The sequence below is a fragment of the Podarcis tiliguerta genome (assembly GCF_965153285.1).
Source record: "Podarcis tiliguerta genome assembly, chromosome: 5".
NCBI classification, from domain to species: Eukaryota; Metazoa; Chordata; class Lepidosauria; order Squamata; family Lacertidae; genus Podarcis; species Podarcis tiliguerta.
This window is the reverse complement of record NC_139538.1, coordinates 85,654,692-85,673,657: the sequence shown is the minus strand read 5'-3', so window position 1 is coordinate 85,673,657 and position 18,966 is coordinate 85,654,692. Positions and strand designations below refer to the sequence as shown.

Below are 18,966 nucleotides of genomic sequence, written 5' to 3'. Positions count from 1 at the left end.
CACTATGTTGATTAATTTGAGCGGCATTGCCAAAGTCCATAATTACCTGGTTTAGAATATGATTTTGTCCAGCTCATAATGCATGCAAGCCTTATGAATCATACAGAAGTTCTTTTCCACTTAGAAAAATGCAAAACAGAATTCTGCAAAATGAACAGAACGTGCTCTTAGCTGAAGTACTTTTTGCGCAATACACTAATCACAGCTCAGACTGAGTTAAGCAAACATCTTTAAACACTGATTTCAATGCCCCTGCAAGCTATGGGGCAAGCCCGGGGAATCTCTGGAGCCAAAGAGGGCAGAGGTACAAAAGAGTTGCGTAGTTCTTGAACTTCTCTGACCAAGTGCATGACCTGAATGATCTACATTGTAAAGGTAAAAAGGTACCTTTTACCTCTATATTGTTCACAAGGTGCAAACCTACCTAATTCTCACCCAAACCAGTAACAGAGCTTTGACGTGATCACTTTTCTCAGTTTTATGATGCAGTTCTCTGACCCAAACATGTGCAGAAAAAAGCACATATTAATTAAAATAATATATGCATTAGATGAGATATTGCATGAAAAAATTGCATGTATTAGGAGAAACACACATGAAAATGCATGCAGATTTTTACCTGATGATTTTTTAAAATAAAAATTTGCAAATTAATGCACAACTGATGGGCAAACTGAACAGAAGGATGGAAACAGGAGAGAAACTGAAATGGACAGATTTTGCCTTTTATCTCATGGCTGTACACACTAGCCTCTTTGCTTAGGCCTAAAAGACAGGATCTCTCTGTACTTGTAAGTTCCAGATATCTTATTGTCAGGGCTTTTTTTCAGCCGACGTCTGAGGTGGGTGCCATTGCCATTCTAAGAGAACAAGGGAGAAGTTCATGGTGAGCTCTGGCACCTATTTTTCTAGAAAAATAGCACTGCTTGTTGTTATAAGTATGGCTTCCTTGTTGTTGTTTAGTCATTTAGTCGTGTCTGACTCTCCGTGACCCCATGGACCAGAGCACGCCAGGCACTCCTGTCTTCCACTGTCTCCCGCAGTTTGGTCAAACTCATGCTGGTAGCTTTGAGAACACTATCCAACCATCTCGTCCTCTGTCGTCCCCTTCTCCTTGTGCCCTCCATCTTTCCCAACATCGGGGTCTTTTCCAGGGAGTCTTCTCTTCTCATGAGGTGGCCAAAGTATTGGAGCCTCAGCTTCAGGATCTGTCCTTCCAGTGAGCACTCAGGGCTGATTTCCTTAAGAATGGAGAGGTTTGATCCTCTTGCAGTCTTCTTGCATAATTCAAAAGCATCAATTCTTCGGCGATCAGTCCAGCTCTCACTTCCATACATCACTACTGGGAAAACCATGGCTTTAACTATACGGACCTTTGTTGGCAAGGTGATGTCTCTACTATTTAAGATGCTGTCTACTTTTTAAGATGGCTCACTTACAGCCGTGCAATTCTTATTTATTTTATTTTATTATTTATTGGAAATTTTATTTACAACATAACATAACCCCCCCAATACAGAAATCCACCCTCATTAAACGTGAACACGTATTTTCTGCATTTCCCCCATGCTTTTTGAAACTCTTGTCTAATTGCCTCTGTTAATCTAGCCAGTTCAATATACTCTATCAGTTTGTCTTGCCGTTCCTTTTTTGTTGACGCAATTTCTTTTTTCCAATTTTTAGCAATTGCTAAATTGCTAAAAATTCTTGGTTGTAAGCCTGAGGTTTGGCCAGGAGAAGGTTAATGAAAGAAGCAGGGCATCTGGAGATTATCTTGATGGCTCTGGCTGAGTGGCCAAGGAGTTTGCTTCTCTGAAGGAGATGCCTCTCTGTGGAAGGGCTCTGCTGGAATGTGAGAGCCATTTGAGAATCAGCTGCACCTCTCTCTGTTGTCATCAAGGTATCTCTCTTTGTGTGTGAGATAAGAGAGGCAAAAGCCAAGACCAACAGGCATGTATTAGCCGTAAATAAAGAAATATAAAATCTACACACTAATTTGTAAATATGATACAGAGTCAGAACAAGTGAAGGAATGTAATACATGGTGAGAAAGGGCTCAGGACAATGTCCCAGTGGATATGTGGGGAGATATATATATATATATATATTGTAAAAGCACATACAGAATTTTGTAAAAGAGAAAACTGTTTTAAAACAATGAGCAAATAGTATACAGTGGTACCTCGGGTTACATACGCTTCAAGTTACACATGCTTCAGGTTACAGACTTCACTAACCCAGAAATAGTGCTTCAGGTTAAGAACTTTGCTTCAGGATGAGAACAGAAATCGGGCTCCAGCAGCGCAGCAGCAGCAGGAGGCCCTATTAGCTAAAGTGATGCTTCAGGTTAAGAACAGTTTCAGGTTAAGAACGGACCTCCGGAACGAATTAAGTACTTAACCTGAGGTACCACTGTACTGCCCCAGTAAAGATACACACAGTCAATAAAAACAACCCGGCCACTTGTTGGAAGTGTCGGAAAAAGAGAGGGGACTTTTTTCCACGCGTGATGGGAATGTCATATAGCATATGCTAAAGAAATATTGGGGGGGAATAAAAAGTCAACCAAAAAAGTGTTTTAAGTTATGTGGAAGGTTCAGTGAGGTGGGAGCATAAAGGATTGGTTTCTTATATGCTGGAAACAACTAGAATTCTATATTCCATCAGTATCCAGACATTACATACGAAGATAGACTGTTATTAATTTTAAATGTGGTATTAATCAGTTTATTGTCATCTTTCTTTCCGTTTGTGGAGCTTCTTGTTAAACCAGACATACAGTGGTACCTCTGGTTACGTACTTAATTCGTTCCGGAGGTCCGTTCTTAACCTGAAACTGTTCTTCACCTGAAGCACCACTTTAGCTAATGGGGCCACCACGCCACTGCCGCATGATTTCTGTTCTTATCCTGAAGCAAAGTTCTTAACATGAGGTAATATTTCTGGGTTAGCGGAGTCTGTAACCTGAAGCGTCTGTAACCCGAGGTACCACTGTATAATGCTCCGTATTGTAAGTGGTAATATAACATATGCATAACAGTGCATATGAAAATATTGAAGGGATTTTACCGCTCTGAAATGCTTATTATGGATAACTTCACAAAGAAACTGGTATCTGGAGCAGAAATTAGTTACTTAGGAATGTCAAAATTGTATTTTATGTTTGTAGAATGGAACATACAACTGAAGAACTAGAAGAAGGGTCTCCAAAGGGTCTCTGTGTTCTGGGGTGAAGTTTCACTATACAGTATTCCTAGATTATGTTAGGCACGTTTCTTTTGGCCAGACAGTTCCTAGGGAAGAAGCTGGCCATCTCTCCCATGGAATTCCAGCAATTTGTTTGTGCTATCTTGTGGCGCCAAGTTGCATACCCCTGACTAGCTGCAAATTAAACTCAGGCATATCTCCTCTTTCACCTGGCGTAGGAGTGTTTTCTACAGCATTGCTCCTGCGGAGCTGCCAGGATTTTGTTGAGCTCACACCAAGAAGGGAAGATTTTTTTTCCTGGGAAGAGCCGACCGCACAGCCTATTGGTGCAGAACGCAAACATGTCCGACCTCTCAATCATTCCAGAAGGAGGAGGAGGAGGAAGCAGTGACAAAACAAGCAAAGGTAGGTTTCTGTCTTCTGGCCCACTGACCTTAATGTATAATGCACTTGTTATGGAATAGGTCTTAATTGGCGGCCACAGTCGTTCAGTGGGTGAACGCAATAGGACATTATTGAGTAGACATGGGCAACATTAAACAAAGCACATGCTTTTCACCAGATCTGCTCCCAGATAATTCCTTTCTAACACAGCCATCAGGGGCAGTAACAGACCCTCCAAGTGTCCCTGTTCTTCAGGGACAGTCCCAGATTTACAGAAGCTGTCTCAGTTTCTGGTTTGATCCCAGAATGTCCCACTTTTCCTTAGGACGTCCCTATTTTCATCAGAGAAATGTTGGAGACTATTGTAAAGGTAAAGGGACCCCTGACCATTAGGTCCTGTCGTGACCGACTCTGGGGTTACGGCGCTCATCTCGCTTTATTGGCCGAGGGAGCCGGCGTACAGCTTCCAGGTCATGTGGCCAGAATGACTAAGCCACTTCTGGCGAACCAGAGCAGCACAGGAAATGCCGTTTACCTTCCCGCCACAGCGGTACCTATTTATCTACTTGCACTGGTATGCTTTTGAACTGCTAGGTTGGCAGGAGCTGGGACCGAGCAACGGGAGCTCACCCCGTTGCGGGGATTTGAACCGCCGACCTTCTGATCGGCAAGCCCTAGGCTCTGTGGTTTAACCCACAGCACCACCCGCGTCCCTCCACTTTTCCTTAGGACATCCCTATTTTCATCGGCGAAATGTTGGAGGGTATGGTAGGGATGCCTCCATTTTCATTGGAAAAATGTTGGAGGGTATGGAGTTCTGCAACCCCCAAGCCAAGGAGATAAGTAACTGTACAACCTTTAGAAATCATCTGAAGGCAACCCTGTATAGGGAACGTTTTTTAAAAAAACGATTACTTACTCTTTCATTATATTTTATATATGTTGGAAGCTGCCAAGAGTGGTTGAAGCAATCCAGTCATATGGGCAGGGTATGAATTATAACTATTATTATTATTCTTCATGTCCCTGTTTTCATCAGAGAAATGTCGGAGGGGAGGCAGTAACTTTGGCCTGGATCTCTGAGTGACCAACACATCATGGCATTCTCTAGCTTAGTCTTTGCATATGCTGTGCATCTCCTTCAGGGCCGGCCCTGCCATTAGACAGAATGAGTTGGCTAGGAAGTGGCAGCAAGGTGTTAACAGCACAGTGCTGAATGTGCCAGGAGGCCTGCCCTGTGCTCCCTAAACCAGTGATGGCCAAATTTGGCCCTCCAGCTGTTTTGGGACTACAATTCCCATCATCCCTGACCTGTTAGCTAGGGATGATGGGAGTTGTAGTCCCAAAACAGCTGGAGGACCAAGTTTGTCCATCACTGCCCTAAACTATCCTGCTGCTCTCAGTTGCAGTGGAGAGTGCTTTCTCATCACAAGGACTGAAGTAAGATTCAATACTTGAAGTCTGGTTGGCATTTGCGCATGGAGTGGAAAGCGGGGGGGGGGGGGAGCACCATCTTATCCTTTGCCTCAGGCGGTGAGATGTCTTGAACCATTCCAAATCTCCCTTCGCCATTGCACAAGAAGACAACGGCAGCAAACGTACACTTTGTTGTTTAGTCATTTAGTCGTGTCCGACTCTTTGTGACCCCATGGACCAGAGCACGCCAGGCGCCCCTGTCTTCCACTGCCTCCCGCAGTTTAGTCAAACTCATGCTGGTAGCTTCGAGAACACTGTCCAACCATCTCATCCTCTGTCGTCCCCTTCTCCTTGTGCCCTCCATCTTTCCCAACATCAGGGTCTTTTCCACGGAGTCTTCTCTTCTCATGAGGTGGCCAAAGTATTGGAGCCTCAGCTTCAGGATCTGTCCTTCCAGTGAGCACTCGGGGCTGATTTCCTTAAGAATGGAGAGGTTAGATCTTCTTGCAGTCCGTGTGACTCTCAAGAGTCTCCTCCAGCCCCATAATTCAAAAGCATCAATTCTTCAGCGATCAGCCTTCTTTATGGTCCAGCTCTCACTTCCATACATCACTACTGGGAAAACCATAGCTTTTACTATACGGACCTTTGTTGGCAAGGTGATGTGTCTGCTTTTTAAGATGCTGTCTAGGTTTGTCATTGCTCTTCTCCCAAGAAGCAGGCGTCTTTTAATTTTGTGGCTGCTGTCACCATCTGCAGTGATCATGGAGCCCAAGAAAGTAAAATCTCTCACAAACGTACACTAGGCGCTCGCTTTTCTAACTCTGAACAGTTGTAACAGCTGGTAAAAAGCAAGACAACATAAGCTACCTGTTTACATCGGTCAATCTTCTGACTGCAGGGAGAGATGTTCGCCTGGATCCGGAAAATAACCAGCTGATAATGGACTTACAGCTGTCGAATGGAAAGAAAAGTGGACAGGATGAGTGCAGGGATGGATACTGTGCGACTGACGGCCAAGCTCAGCTCCTAAAGGAGTCAGCCATGAAAACGGTGAGCGATATATGTTCACGTGACGTAGGTTTTTGTGGACTGGACTGCACTTTGCCGGACGCACTTTTACAGTGGAAGCTGGTTCTGCAGCAGCTGCTATTCCACATTCCTACCCATCTTCTCATGCTGTCTGCAGAGGAACAGCTCTCATAATAATACTGGATGATATCAAGATAAATTTCGATTACATCCTAACAGGGCAATGCAAAGCTTTGTGCTGGGTGGGGTGGGCAGGGTGGGGGTTAGATTGCATCCTCGACCTGCTTCCCTTAAACAGCTTTGCGCTGTTCATACGGTGGCTGGAAGGCTTTAGAGCGGATTCTAAGGCATACTCCCAATATTAATTCTATGCTCTCTTCTTTTTATTTCTAGGGCTTTGACATTAGCAGAAATGCCTCGGTAAGTAATCACTTTGGGAAAGCAATTCATACCAAATTTCCCCTTTGATGCTGCTGCTACCATTCCTTGTTTCCCTACTTTCTCCTCCCTCTGCTGAAATGAAGATTGTGCCTGGCTCAGAGCAGGAGCGTTCCTTTGTCATATATATATATATATGGATGCGGGTGGCGCTGTGGGTTAAACCACAGAGCCTAGGACCTGCCGATCAGAAGGTTGGCGGTTCAAATCCCCGCGACAGGGTGAGCTCCCGTTGCTCGGTCCCTGCTCCTGCCAATCTAGCAGTTCGAAAGCACGTCAAGTGCAAGTAGATAAATAGGTACTGCTCTGGCGGGAAGGTAAACGGCGTTTCCGTGCGCTGCTCTGGTTCGCCAGAAGCAGCTTAGTCATTCTGGCCACATGACCTGGAAGCTGTACGGAGGCTCCCTCGGACAATAAAGCAAGATGAGCGCCGCAACCCCAGAGTTGGTCACGACTGGACCTAATGGTCAGGGATCCCTTTACCTTACACACAAACACACACACACATATATATATAACTTTAGAGAGCCACATGCAATTATGCACTAATAGCATACTGAATATCCTGTTAAGTAGAGTAGGAGGGCAAATTCCTTGTGGATCACACAAAAAACACTGCATATTCCTGCTGTGTGGTGGTGCTGCTGGCATGGGGATTATGGCATCTGGCAAGTGGATCTTGCTTCTGAAGGCAGAATGGAACTCATGTATGACACCACTCCATTTCTCAGATAGGGAATAATAATAATAATAATAATAATAATAATAATAATAATAATAATAATTTTTTATTTATACCCCACCTTTCCCGGTTTAAAAACTGGGCTCAGGGCAGCTAACAGCAAATATAAAACATTGATTAAAAATGTGACTTAAAAACAGCATAAAAACAGCACAATATACAACATAAATAAATACAATATAAAATAGGTAAAGGGTAAAGGGACCCCTGACCATTAGGTGTAGTCGCAAACGACTCTGGGGTTGCAGTGCTCATCTCGCTTTACTGGCCGAGAGAGCCGGCATACAGCTTCCAGGTCATGTGGCCAGCATGACTAAGCCACTTCTGGAAAACCAGAGCAGTGCACAGAAATGCCGTTTACCTTCCCGCCAGAGTGGTACCTATTTATCTACTTGCACTTTGACATGCTTTCGAACTGCTAGGTTGGCAGGAGCAGGGACTGAGCAACGGGAGCTCACCCCATCACGGGGATTTGAACCGCCAACCTTCTGACTGGCAAGTCCTAGGCTCTGTGGTTTAACCCACAGCGCCACCCACATCCCTACCACAAAAACCACAAAAGCCTGCTTTAAAAAAAGAAGAAGGTATGACTGCTGCGCTAGGGTGACATTGTGCTTTAATTGCACAAACCTAAAGCTCCACTATGTGAGCCGATTCCACCTGTTAAATGCTGCCAGCCCAGAGGCACCCGCAGCTACTGCATGCTTTTTTCCTGGGCTGTGTTTCTCACAATGCCAGCATATTATCACGGATCATCCTTTTACAGTATACCGGAAGCTGCTGCCGTTGCAAATTATATCCTACGTCTCAAAATAACTGACCGTAAAGAGGCTACTCGGAACCTTTTTGAGAAAAAGAGATTTCACCTTCCAAACATGCGCCTTGTGTTTACTAGTTGCGTGGGGACCATGTGCAAGCTTAGGAACTGCTTTCATGTCCACTCGCCTTGTGCTAAAATGGCTTTGCATATCCCGCAGGGTGACAATCTGGCCTGGGGAAGAATGAGAGACCTCCTGAGAAAGAGTAGGGGAAGGAACCAGAGCAGGCTGGGCTTGTCGTCAGCTGCCTTGAAAAGGTCATGCCCTCAGCTCTATAGGTAAGCTTCCTAGGGTTGTGGCTACACTCAGGTGTCAATGGGTCACTGTTCCTATGTTTGCGAACTTTCATCCACCACTTGAGAGCCAGTGTGGTGTAGTGGTTAAGAGCGGTAGTCACGTAATCTGGGTAACCGGGTTCGCGTCTCCGCTCCTCCACATGCAGCTGCTGGGTGACCTTGGGCCAGTCACAGTCTCTCAGCCCCACTCACCTCACAGAGTGTTTGTTGTGGAGGAGGAAGGGAAAGGAGAATGTTAGCCGCTTTGAGACTCCTTAAAGGGAGTGAAAGGCGGGATATCAAATCCAAACTCTTCTTCTTCTTCTCTCACGAACACTCGCAGTTTAAGGCCTCCAATATCTATCTTGGTGTTTCCTGCGCTTGAGAAAGTGTGGTTGCCACTAGGATAAGGGAGCCTGTTGAATGCTGTGAAAAAGATAAAAAACAGAGATCCAGAGCAGCTTCACGTCCGCAGTAAACTCCGGTGTGGCTGAGACCTAGGATCTGAACATTCATTTGAGGGTGCAAGGGTAATGGGGGGCAGAAAAGATTCTGGGAGACCGGCCCTGCTCTGGACCACATGCTATTTACTGCACATTGTAGAACTACTGTGGTTTAGTAACTGGACTCCTAAACTTGGACCGATTCAGGAGAGTTGGCTTCAAAGTCCTGTCTGCATATGATGGAGCGAGCTTCTTCTCTTCTGCTCTAGAGGGTAGGACTCGAACCAATAGCTTCAAATTACGAGAAAGGAGATTCCAACTAAACGTCAGGAAGAACTTTCTGACAGTAAGAGCTGTTCAACAGTGGAATGGTCTCCACTGGGAGGTTGGTGGATGGCCACCTGTCATGGATTAGTTGAGATTTCTGCATTGCAGGGCGTTGGATGAGATAGCCCTTAGGGACCCTTCCAATTCTACGGTTCTATGAAATCAGAGATAATAATAATAATACTTTTATTGTCATTGTACAAGCTGTGTACATTGAAATTAAATGAGCTTCTCTCCCCAACACTCAATCTCTTATTGAACAACACACCACCTCGGAAGTCAATTTTGCTATTTTATTTTCCGTTCAACAGCCTAACAGCCCACAGATAGAAGCTATTTTTTAGCCTGTTGGTATGGCTGATTATAAGGGACGCATGTGGTGTTGTGGGTTAAACCACAGAGCCTAGGGCTTGCCGATCAGAAGGTCAGCGGTTCGAATCCCCGCGACGGGGTGAGCTCCCGTTGCTCCTGCCAACCTAGCAGTTCGAAAGCACGTCAAAGTGCAAGTAGATAAATAGGTACCACTTCGGCAGGAAGGTAAACGGCGTTTCCGTGCGCTGCTCTGGTTCGCCAGAAATGGCTTAGTCATGCTGGCCACATGACCCGGAAGCTGTACGCCGGCTCCCTCAGCCAATAAAGCGAGATGAGTGCTGCAACCCCAGAGTCGGTCACGACTGGACCTAATGGTCAGGGGTCCCTTTACCTTTACGGTTGATTATACTTCTAGATCTCCTGCCCGAGGGTAGAAGATTAAAGAGGTGATGGCCGGGGTGTGAGTAATCCCTGAGAATTTTTCTCACTCTCCTAAGGCAACGATCCCTTGCGATGTCATCTAGCAGACTCGAGGGACACCCCATGATATCATGTGCTGTATTCCCCACCCTCTGTAGAGACTTTCTGTCCGTGGCTGTCAGGGCAGCCTACCACACTGTGATACAATATGAAAGTACACTGGTATATTGTGGACTGGTAAAAGGAGTTCATCAGTTGTGGTTTAACATTACAGTGGTGCCTCGCAAGACGAAAAGAATCCGTTCCGTGAGTCTCTTCGTCTAACGGTTTTTTCGTCTTGCGAAGGAAGCCCATTCGCGGATTAGCGCTATTAGCGGTTTAGCGGCTATTAAAGCCTTAAGGGATTAGCGGATTAGCTGCTAAAAGGCTATTAGCAGCTTAGTGCCTTAGAAAAAGGGGGTGGGGAGCGAAAAAAACCCTCCAGGAATCGCAAGACATTTTCGTCTTGTGAAGCAAGCCCATAGCAAATTTGTTTTGCGAAGCACCTCCAAAACGGAAAACCCTTTCGTCTAGCGGGTTTTCCGTCTTGCGAGGCATTCGTCTTGCAGGGCACCACTGTATTCTTTTGCAAGACCCGGAGGAAATGGAGTCTCTGTTGGGCCTTTCTGACCACCTGAGTTGTGTTGACTTTCCAAGTGAGGTCCTCACTAAGGTAAACTCCCAGGAATTTAAAGGAGGAGACTCTCTCCACACAGCCCCCACCCCCCGATATACAACAGGGCAGAGCCTGGATAAGCTGCTAAGTCCACATTGGGCAGCTCACCAATAAAAGTAGAGGGTTATTAAGCATTCTTCCTGAACATGAAGGTCAGGTTTGGAGCCCTCCTTGCCATTCTCATCAGGCCGGCTGAGATGAGGGAGATGCCACTGAACCCTTCTCTGAAGGAACTGCATTTGGCTGCTTCAGTTCAGGGTTTCAAATGGGCCTTAAATGTTACCTCTTCCAGGCCGTCTTCCTTAATGTGTTATAGACTATGTGACTGTGAGACATTTCTTCCCTCCCTCCAATACTGAAATCTTGTGGTTTCGCCTAAGTTTACAATGCATAAGTGTTTTCATAGAATTACAGAACGGGAAGGGGCCTCGAGGCTCATCTGGTCCAATCGCTGCAATGCAATAACATGCAGCTGTGGCACTGTGGGTTAAACCACAGAGCCTAGGACTTGCCGATCAGAAGGTCGGTGGTTCGAATCCCCACGACGGGGTGAGCTCCCATTGCTCGGTCCCTGCTCCTGCCCACCTAACAGTTCGAAAGGACGTCAAAGTGCAAGTAGATAAATAGGTACCACTCTGGCGGGAAGGTAAACGGCGTTTCCATGCGCTGCTCTGGTTCGCCAGAAGCGGCTTAGTCATGCTGGCCACATGATCCGGAAGCTGTACGCCGGCTCCCTCGGCCAATAAAGCGAGATGAGCGCCGCAACCCCAGAGTCGGCCATGACTGGACCTAATGGTCAGGGGTCCCTTTACCTTTATCCCATATGAGAATTGAACCTGCCACCTTGCCATTATCAGCACCACACTCTAACCAGCTGAGCTATCCATGCACTGATTTCTTCTAATAAATTACATTGATTTGCTGTTATCTATCTTGACAGGCTTTCTGCTGTCGTTTGAGGTGTCTATTAAGCTATGTATCTCCTCCATTTTGCAAAGGCACAGCCCAGAATGGTGTCCTAGGAATACTTGAAATCAATATGTAAAATATGAACCATAGCAATGGCAATGATGAGGTTGACAATACTTTTGCCTGTAGCATACATCTGCGTTTATGCTGGTCCATATAAGCCGGGAGCTGCAACCACCCAAATTTTCCAAGTTCTTGTTTGTTTTTCGCTTTTTTGGGGTTTTTTGGCCATGGAGAGAGGAAACGGATTATCTTGTTTGCGTACGCAGATGTGTTATGCAACGCTGCGAACCCCCCATGTCTCTTTAGCTGGGGATTCTGCCAGAGCCCAGGGTCTTTCCTGAAATGACTGTCGGTATCTTTTGATTTCCAGTGGGATGAGCAGCTGTCTAATCATTCCACCTGGGATTCTCCTGTCGTGTGCACTTGAATAACAAATGCACCTGGTATTTACACTCCGGACTCCAGTTGCAGCTGTGTAGTCCTTTATTAGCCCCACCCCCACCCCCAGAGCAGCTTCACAGCTGGAACAGAAAACTGGGTTGGGACAGACAGGCGTCCTGCTATTGTTTGAGCAGCTGAAACAAATACAGAGGCGGAAGAGATCAAAATGGGTGCTGTGAGCAAAAACAGCTGGGGATCAAACAAGCAGATGTGGAAATTTCTTGAAATGTGGACTGGAAGCCCAGCTTACCTTCCTTTGGAGAAAGGGCAGCTCCTAATTTCATTTATGAACAGCAGTTTCACCTTCTGCGCCCCAAAACTGCTCTCACTTGTGTACTACATGCAACAGAAAATATTGTTGATCTTCAGCAAAATAAGAGCAGAGTGCCTAAACATCTGCTGCTATAGATTATCCCTTCACCTCAGTGGAAGAACCGTACGTTCAGCAGAACTGAGTGGCAAAAATCCTTAGCTCTCCCATGCTGAGATTTGCAATTTTGACAACATTTGTTTGCTTTCATAATAATAATAATTTATTATTTATACCCGCCCCCATCTGGCTGAGTTTCCCCAGCCACTCTGGGCGGCTCCCAATCGAATATTAAAAACACAATATAGCATTAAACATTAAAAACTTCCCTAAACAGGGCTGCCTTCAGATGTCTTTTAAAAGTAGGATAGTTGCTTATTTCCTTGACATCTGATGGGAGGGCGTTCCACAGGGCAGGCGCCACCACCAAGAAGGCCCTCTGCCTGGTTCCCTGTAACCTCGCTTCTCGCAGTGAGGGAACCGCCAGAAGGCCCTCGGCGCTGGATCTCATCACGTTGTATAAGCTTCATGTTGCTTGCTGCCTTAAGAGCTTAGTTACAAAAGTCTTAAAACTAAAATAATATTAGACTGCAGGGTTGGAGTTGTACGTTGAAATAGCCTGCCTTAACTCCCTCGTAGCCCTGATAAAAAAACCCCTAGAAATCCCATGATCCACTGTAGAAAATATTTATTCTTTTTATATACCTCTTGACATACTCAGCCCTTTGCCTTCTCCAAGTGTTTCACTTGTAAAATGGGGGGGGGGGGGGGCGGAGAGACTGGCAAGGAGAGTTGGCCAGCAGCAAAGGATGGATGTAATGTTCATATTTATTTGTTTCTCCCATGCCGGTTTGCTTGTTACTTTAATTCCGACTAGGGATTCATCATGCGAAAGGCTGGGCTGGATGAATCCCTAGCCGGAATTCAGATTGCCGGAAGAAATATCAACAACCTCAGATATGCAGATGACACAACCTTGATGGCAGAAAGTGAGGAGGAATTAAAGAACCTTTTAATGAGGGTGAAAAAGGAGAGCACAAAATATGGTCTGAAGCTCAACATCAAAAAAACGAAGATCATGGCCACTGGTCCCATCACCTCCTGGCAAATAGAAGGGGAAGAAATGGAGGCAGTGAGAGATTTTACTTTCTTGGGCTCCATGATCACTGCAGATGGTGACAGCAGCCGTGAAATTAAAAGACGCCTGCTTCTTGGGAGAAAAGCAATGACAAACCTAGACAGCATCTTAAAAAGCAGAGACATCACCTTGCCAACGAAGGTCTGTATAGTTAAAGCTATGGTTTAAGACCCTGATGTTGGGAAAGATGGAGGGCACAAGGAGAAGGGGACGACAGAGGACGAGATGGTTGGACAGTGTTCTCGAAGCTACCAGCATGAGTTTGACCAAACTGCGGGAGGCAGTGGAAGACAGAAGTGCCTGGCGTGCTCTGGTCCATGGGGTCACGAAGAGTCGGACACGACTAAATGCCTAAACAACAACAACAGTGCAGCGAGGTTGGGCAGTAGGTTGTTTTTACCGTCGATAACTATTTTTTGAAAGCTTACACAAATGTTTTGAAGAGCAGCTGTTTTGGAGTATGGCTGGAAAATATCTGGTGCCAGGTGTGTCTGTTTTATCATCCAACAACATGTGGAAAATTACAGCCGTTATTCCTAGTGCTTTGTATTAACGGTAACTTTTACCTGTCTGTTCAGGCCAGATTCTGTGTGTTTGGATTTGAGGAAAACAGAGAGGAACTCGATGATTGCCTTGGGACAAAGTTCAAGGAATGAAAGCCTTTGGCCTTTGTGACTGGACAGAGGTAAGAGAGCCAGAAAGTGGCCGAGAAGACTTCCCCCCACCATGACACAGTGATGATATATAACCAACCCTTTGTGGCCATTTTCAACGTCCAAAATGAAGGGAGCTAGCGCTAGCAGACCCTGCTGTCGAAGTTCAAGTGCAAGACCTGATCTTTCAAGGAGAAGTTAGGGAAACCAATCTAAATGATCGGGTGAAGGAGGGAGAGAGCAGTGAGGAAAAAGGAAGGAAGCAATTGCTTCTCAAAAGGTTATTAACTCTGCCGCAGGCCCCCAACTTTAAAGACAAGTTATTTTGTAGTTATTTGTCAGATAATAAGTAGCATGGTTGGTTATGCAGGCATAGCATTGTCTTCTGCGATTTGGTAAAAATGCTGGAGGTGACAACACTTGATTCTACCGACGAATTACACTTACTTTTGCTTACTGCGTCTTTGTTTCAGAAAGAAAAACGTTTGAGCTCTGAAGGTTGCGATGCTGAGACTTGTCAGAAATTGCTTGGTTTATAACCCTCCAGAATGACTGGGTAAACGGATTCTTTCTGAGAAGCAAGTTGGTTCCTGTGTAATTTAAACTTACGTATCCAGAATAGTTGGCCGCAGTAACTGTATTAGGTTACTTTCTGGGGAATTCCAGAGGGGTAGCCGGCATTAGACTGTTGTACCAAAATCAAACAAAGAAAACAAATGTACTACGCGCTGTGGAATAGAGCCAATTTCATCCTACATATGTACTCTTAATACCTGGACTCGGTATATCATTTGTTCTAAGCAATGCAGCCAATGGCTGCCAGTTCTCTGGCGTTAACTTCTTCAGACTCGTTCGTTTTTTAGGAGCAAGGAAAATGGGTTCCATCTTAGTTCTACCTTTGCATTGGGCAGATCACGCAGCAACAGCGTAAGAGTAGTTTAAAAGTAATGGTGGGAAGAGGAATTTTACAAGGAAGCAGGAGCCGGTTTATTCCTTTAAGCAAAACTGTGCTCAGTTTTTTTGGCTGTGATTAAGAGAGAGGGAAAGTGGCAAGAGAATGTTGTGAAACGGTGGGCACTGTTACAGGAGAAAATGTGGCTTTGCCCGATATCTCCGTTAAAAGACAAACCAACCTAAATGAGAAGTGGTTATGCAGAAGAATGTAAAAGTGTTCTGGGAGGGTTACCCCCCCCCCTTTAAAGGCCAAAATCTGCATGGGTATTTGACAACAGGGTGAAATGAAAAGCAATAGCTAGGTGGTGCCCATTGAGAGTCGATGAAACCATGTTACATGCAAGAGCTCAACAGCGCAGAGGCTTACAGCAAACAGAGAATCCCATTTCACCAGTGGCCAGGATGAGACGGGGGGGTTTCAGCAGTGGTAGCACAACCTGGAACGATTAAGATTGCATGTTGCATTGGGCGTCACCATTTGACTTGTAAAAATGTCCTCAGATGGGAAAAGAGTCCTTAGCTTTTATATGCACAATTTTTTTTAATAAAACAAGCCAGCCTCCTCTTCTTTTTATATTGTATGGAAGATTATACATTTTCATAAATATATTTAAAGAATGATATATAGTATGTTTAATTTTGAGGCTCAAACTAGATGCGACTTGAGGAGTGAAAAGGTGCCTAGCCTATATTCCACACCCTGTAATACAAGGTGCTTCATCAAAAAATCAGGGAAAGATTTCCCTGTAAAAGATTGACGTTGACTGCATGTACAGAAAAGCCTGTAGAGAAGTTGCTAAGCTAGACTATATAATGTGCAGTTGGCCAAACTATATATCGGGAGCAGCTAATCTTTCTTGACCCAAGTTCTGTATTCGAGGTTTGCCATTCCTCGGGAGGCGCAAGACGTGTTCTCACATATGCAGACTGCACATTCACACTCAGATTCCAACATCTTTTACTCTGTTTTAAAGCAGCCACAGCAGTTTGGAATGGTGCTCAGAGGAGAAGGATTACTGTTTTCCAATTGCACCATTTCTTCTAACTGAATCTTCACTCCCTGGAATAAGTTGAGATTAACCTCCAAGAGATAAAAAGGCAGGTATTTGAATTAGGGAAATGGCTGTTAAGATATTGTCCAGAAAGCTGAAAATCGGCGCACACCCTGATTGAGAGGAACGTCCGAATCACAGGCACTTTGTCAACAATTTCTGTGATCCACGAATGTTACCTCATAGTAACAGGGTACCACAGAGCAGGCCAAATTGAATTATTTCTACAAGTGGTCCTAGCTAGTGACGAAGATTACCACCCGCAGCATCAAGATAGGTTGTCGATATAAATAACTCACAAAGCTGAAATTCTGTGGGGCTCCTATATCAGAAAGCCACCCAGACAGCTGTGGGTGGGTATAAGAAAATGTCTATAAGAATTGGGGAAGTAGACTTCAAAGGAAAGCTCAGTCTGGATCACATCACTATTCAGTATTGCTAAGGGGATAAGCTGAAATTCACCAGTGTACATTTGAGGCACCACCATTTAAAAATTAGGATTTGTTTTTTTAAAAAAAATAACATTTCTGGGAATCTTCCTCCATTTTTGTATCTTGTGGAACAAATGACTGTAATACTGGAAATATCAAGTTTTGGCTTTTTATATAAAGAGTTGTTTAAAAATTAAAAATCCTTGTGCATTATTTCACTTACTATGGGGAATTATTGTTATCCCCAGAATTTTCACATTATACCAAGTTGTTATGTCGATGTTGAGCAAAATTAATACAAAAAATGGAGAAGTCGGATGCTACCCTGAGGCAGACTGGCATGAAGTAGTAAGAACCTTTCATTTGCATTCAATTCCTAGTATCTTGTGAGTGGGTGGGTGAATCCTGTCTGAAACAATGGAAAGCTGGTGCCACAGAACATCAACATTGCAGAGCCAGGTGGACCAATCATTAGGAAAACAGGAAGTTGTTTTATGCTAACTGGGTCGGACAAAGGTCCGTATAGTTAAAGCTATGGTTTTCCCAGTAGTGATGTATGGAAGCGAGAGCTGGACCATAAAGAAGGCTGATAGCCAAAGAATTGATGCTTTTGAATTATGGTGTTGGAGGAGACTCTTGAGAGTCCCACGGACTGCAAGAAGATCAAACCTCTCCATTCTTAAGGAAATCAGCCCTGAGTGCTCCCTGGAAGGACAGATCCTGAAGCTGAGGCTCCAATACTTTGGCCACCTCATGAGAAGAGAAGACTCCCTGGAAAAGACCCTGATGTTGGGAAAGATGGAGGGCACAAGGAGAAGGGAACGACAGAGGACGAGATGTTTGGACAGTGTTCTCGAAGTTACCAGCATGAGTTTGAGGCAGTGGAAGACAGGAGTGCCTGGCGTGCTCTGGTCCATGGGGTCACGAAGAGTTGGACACAACTAAACAACAACAACAACTGGGTCGGAAACTAGTCGAGGCAGCAAATCCTCCCCCCAAACTGTTCTTAAGAGCCGTCCACTCCCAAAGTGTTGAGATTGTTAATGCAGGAGCTTCACAGCAGAGAGTCTCAGAATCTTTTAGCTGCATGTTGCAGATAGAAATCTTTAACCACTGGAAGTTTATAGACCAGCTGAAAAACCCTCACAGCCCTCATTAAGGTAATGAGGCTACTTATGAGTACTTATGAGGCCCTCTCAAACTAGATAGTCATCAACCATGTCTCTTCCCCAAAATATTTGTTGCACAGGCTCTGCATATTCTTAGGAGAGACAAGTGCCGTAATTGAGACTCATCCAAGGAACTGTAGGAGGCAGTGCTGCTGATAGGATTTTCAGAACATATAGGGCAGGCGTGGCCAACTCTCTTGAGATCTACTTTCAGAATTAAAAACTGGCAGTGATCTACCCCGTGGTTTTTTTTTTTTGGGGGGGGGGTGTTCAGCTCAAGGTTGTTGAGCTTTTTTTTAGGGGGGGAGAGAAGCCCATTTAGAGGGGACGGGACAGAGAGCTCAAGTCACTCACAAAAAGATCGCTGTGGATCACAACAGCAGCACAGAGAAAGCTCTGTCTTCCCTTCCAGAGATCATACAAGAGCGGGCCGAGGGGGCATGGTAGGAGTCAGTTTTAGTGACGCTAAGGAAAGGGAGCCGGAGATCGACTGCGATCTACCAAAACCTTGCGGGGATCTACCAGTAGATCGCGATCAACCTGTTGGACATTCCTGATACAGGGGTAGACCCGGAGTTAGACTTCTAGACTTCAGCCTTTGTAGAAGAACTGGCAATTGAGATTCCAGGGAAGGTATTTGCCAGTGCATTCCTATATAATCAGCATCCATAATCAGCCAATAAACACAGCTGTGGCAACCAGAGAGGAAGCTACGAGACATGATTAGAAAAAAAACTACACCAATTTTCCAAAGCAAACATGGGACTGTGAACGAGAAGAGGGGCTCATTATTACTAGATGGTATCCAGACCTGAGAAAATATTGCTAGGATACTAGTCTCGATGTATCATGACAAAATCTAGAGTTCTTCTAAACTTAGAATTATGTGGGGTGTACCAATGCAGATTTCAAACACAAAATTCTATATATAGCCTTGGCACAACAATAGCATAATGTTAATTTAATTAATTCATGTTATTGCTCTCTCCTCTCCTGATCACATGACCCCTGCTGACCCATTGCCCCATCTTCCCATCCAGTTCTTTGTAACATACTCTCCACTTCAGTATCAAGTTGGTACCCACATGCGGAAGCTACAGATTGCAACTTACTCCTGTCCCAGTTGTCCATGTTGAAAAATTGCTGAGTCAGGCAGACTCAAGCTACAGCCAGTTCTTTCCATATCTAACCAGGCTCCAAACAAACAGCAGTCTGGAGGAGCCGCATGCATAGTTCTGAGAGTCAACACTCATACCGCACTGGATGAAGTGGAAGATAATTCTGTCCCCCCCGAGAAAGAGTAAGAAAAGGGCCGCC

At 45.0% G+C, this 18,966-nt stretch overlaps 1 protein-coding gene across 4 annotated transcripts in view; it reads left to right on the top strand.

Annotated features, from left to right (window-relative positions):
- LOC310677429 (uncharacterized protein) overlaps positions 1 to 16,680 on the top strand; it is a 29,430-nt gene extending 12,750 nt beyond the window's left edge. Inside the window, exons 4-9 of one of the 4 annotated variants that reach the window (XM_083440442.1) lie at positions 3,426 to 3,612; positions 5,909 to 6,060; positions 6,433 to 6,459; positions 8,197 to 8,315; positions 13,969 to 14,075; positions 14,517 to 16,680. In XM_083440442.1, the coding sequence (XP_083296568.1) occupies positions 3,426 to 3,612; positions 5,909 to 6,060; positions 6,433 to 6,459; positions 8,197 to 8,315; positions 13,969 to 14,065 (582 nt within the window). In that variant the 3' untranslated portion in view covers positions 14,066 to 14,075; positions 14,517 to 16,680. Of the gene's footprint in view, positions 1 to 3,425; positions 3,617 to 5,908; positions 6,061 to 6,432; positions 6,460 to 8,196; positions 8,316 to 13,968; positions 14,076 to 14,516 lie in introns of all 4 variants that reach the window. The other 3 variants (XM_083440443.1, XM_083440445.1, XM_083440444.1) reach the window with 3 other exon arrangements.
- Positions 16,681 to 18,966: the final 2,286 nt, after the last annotated feature.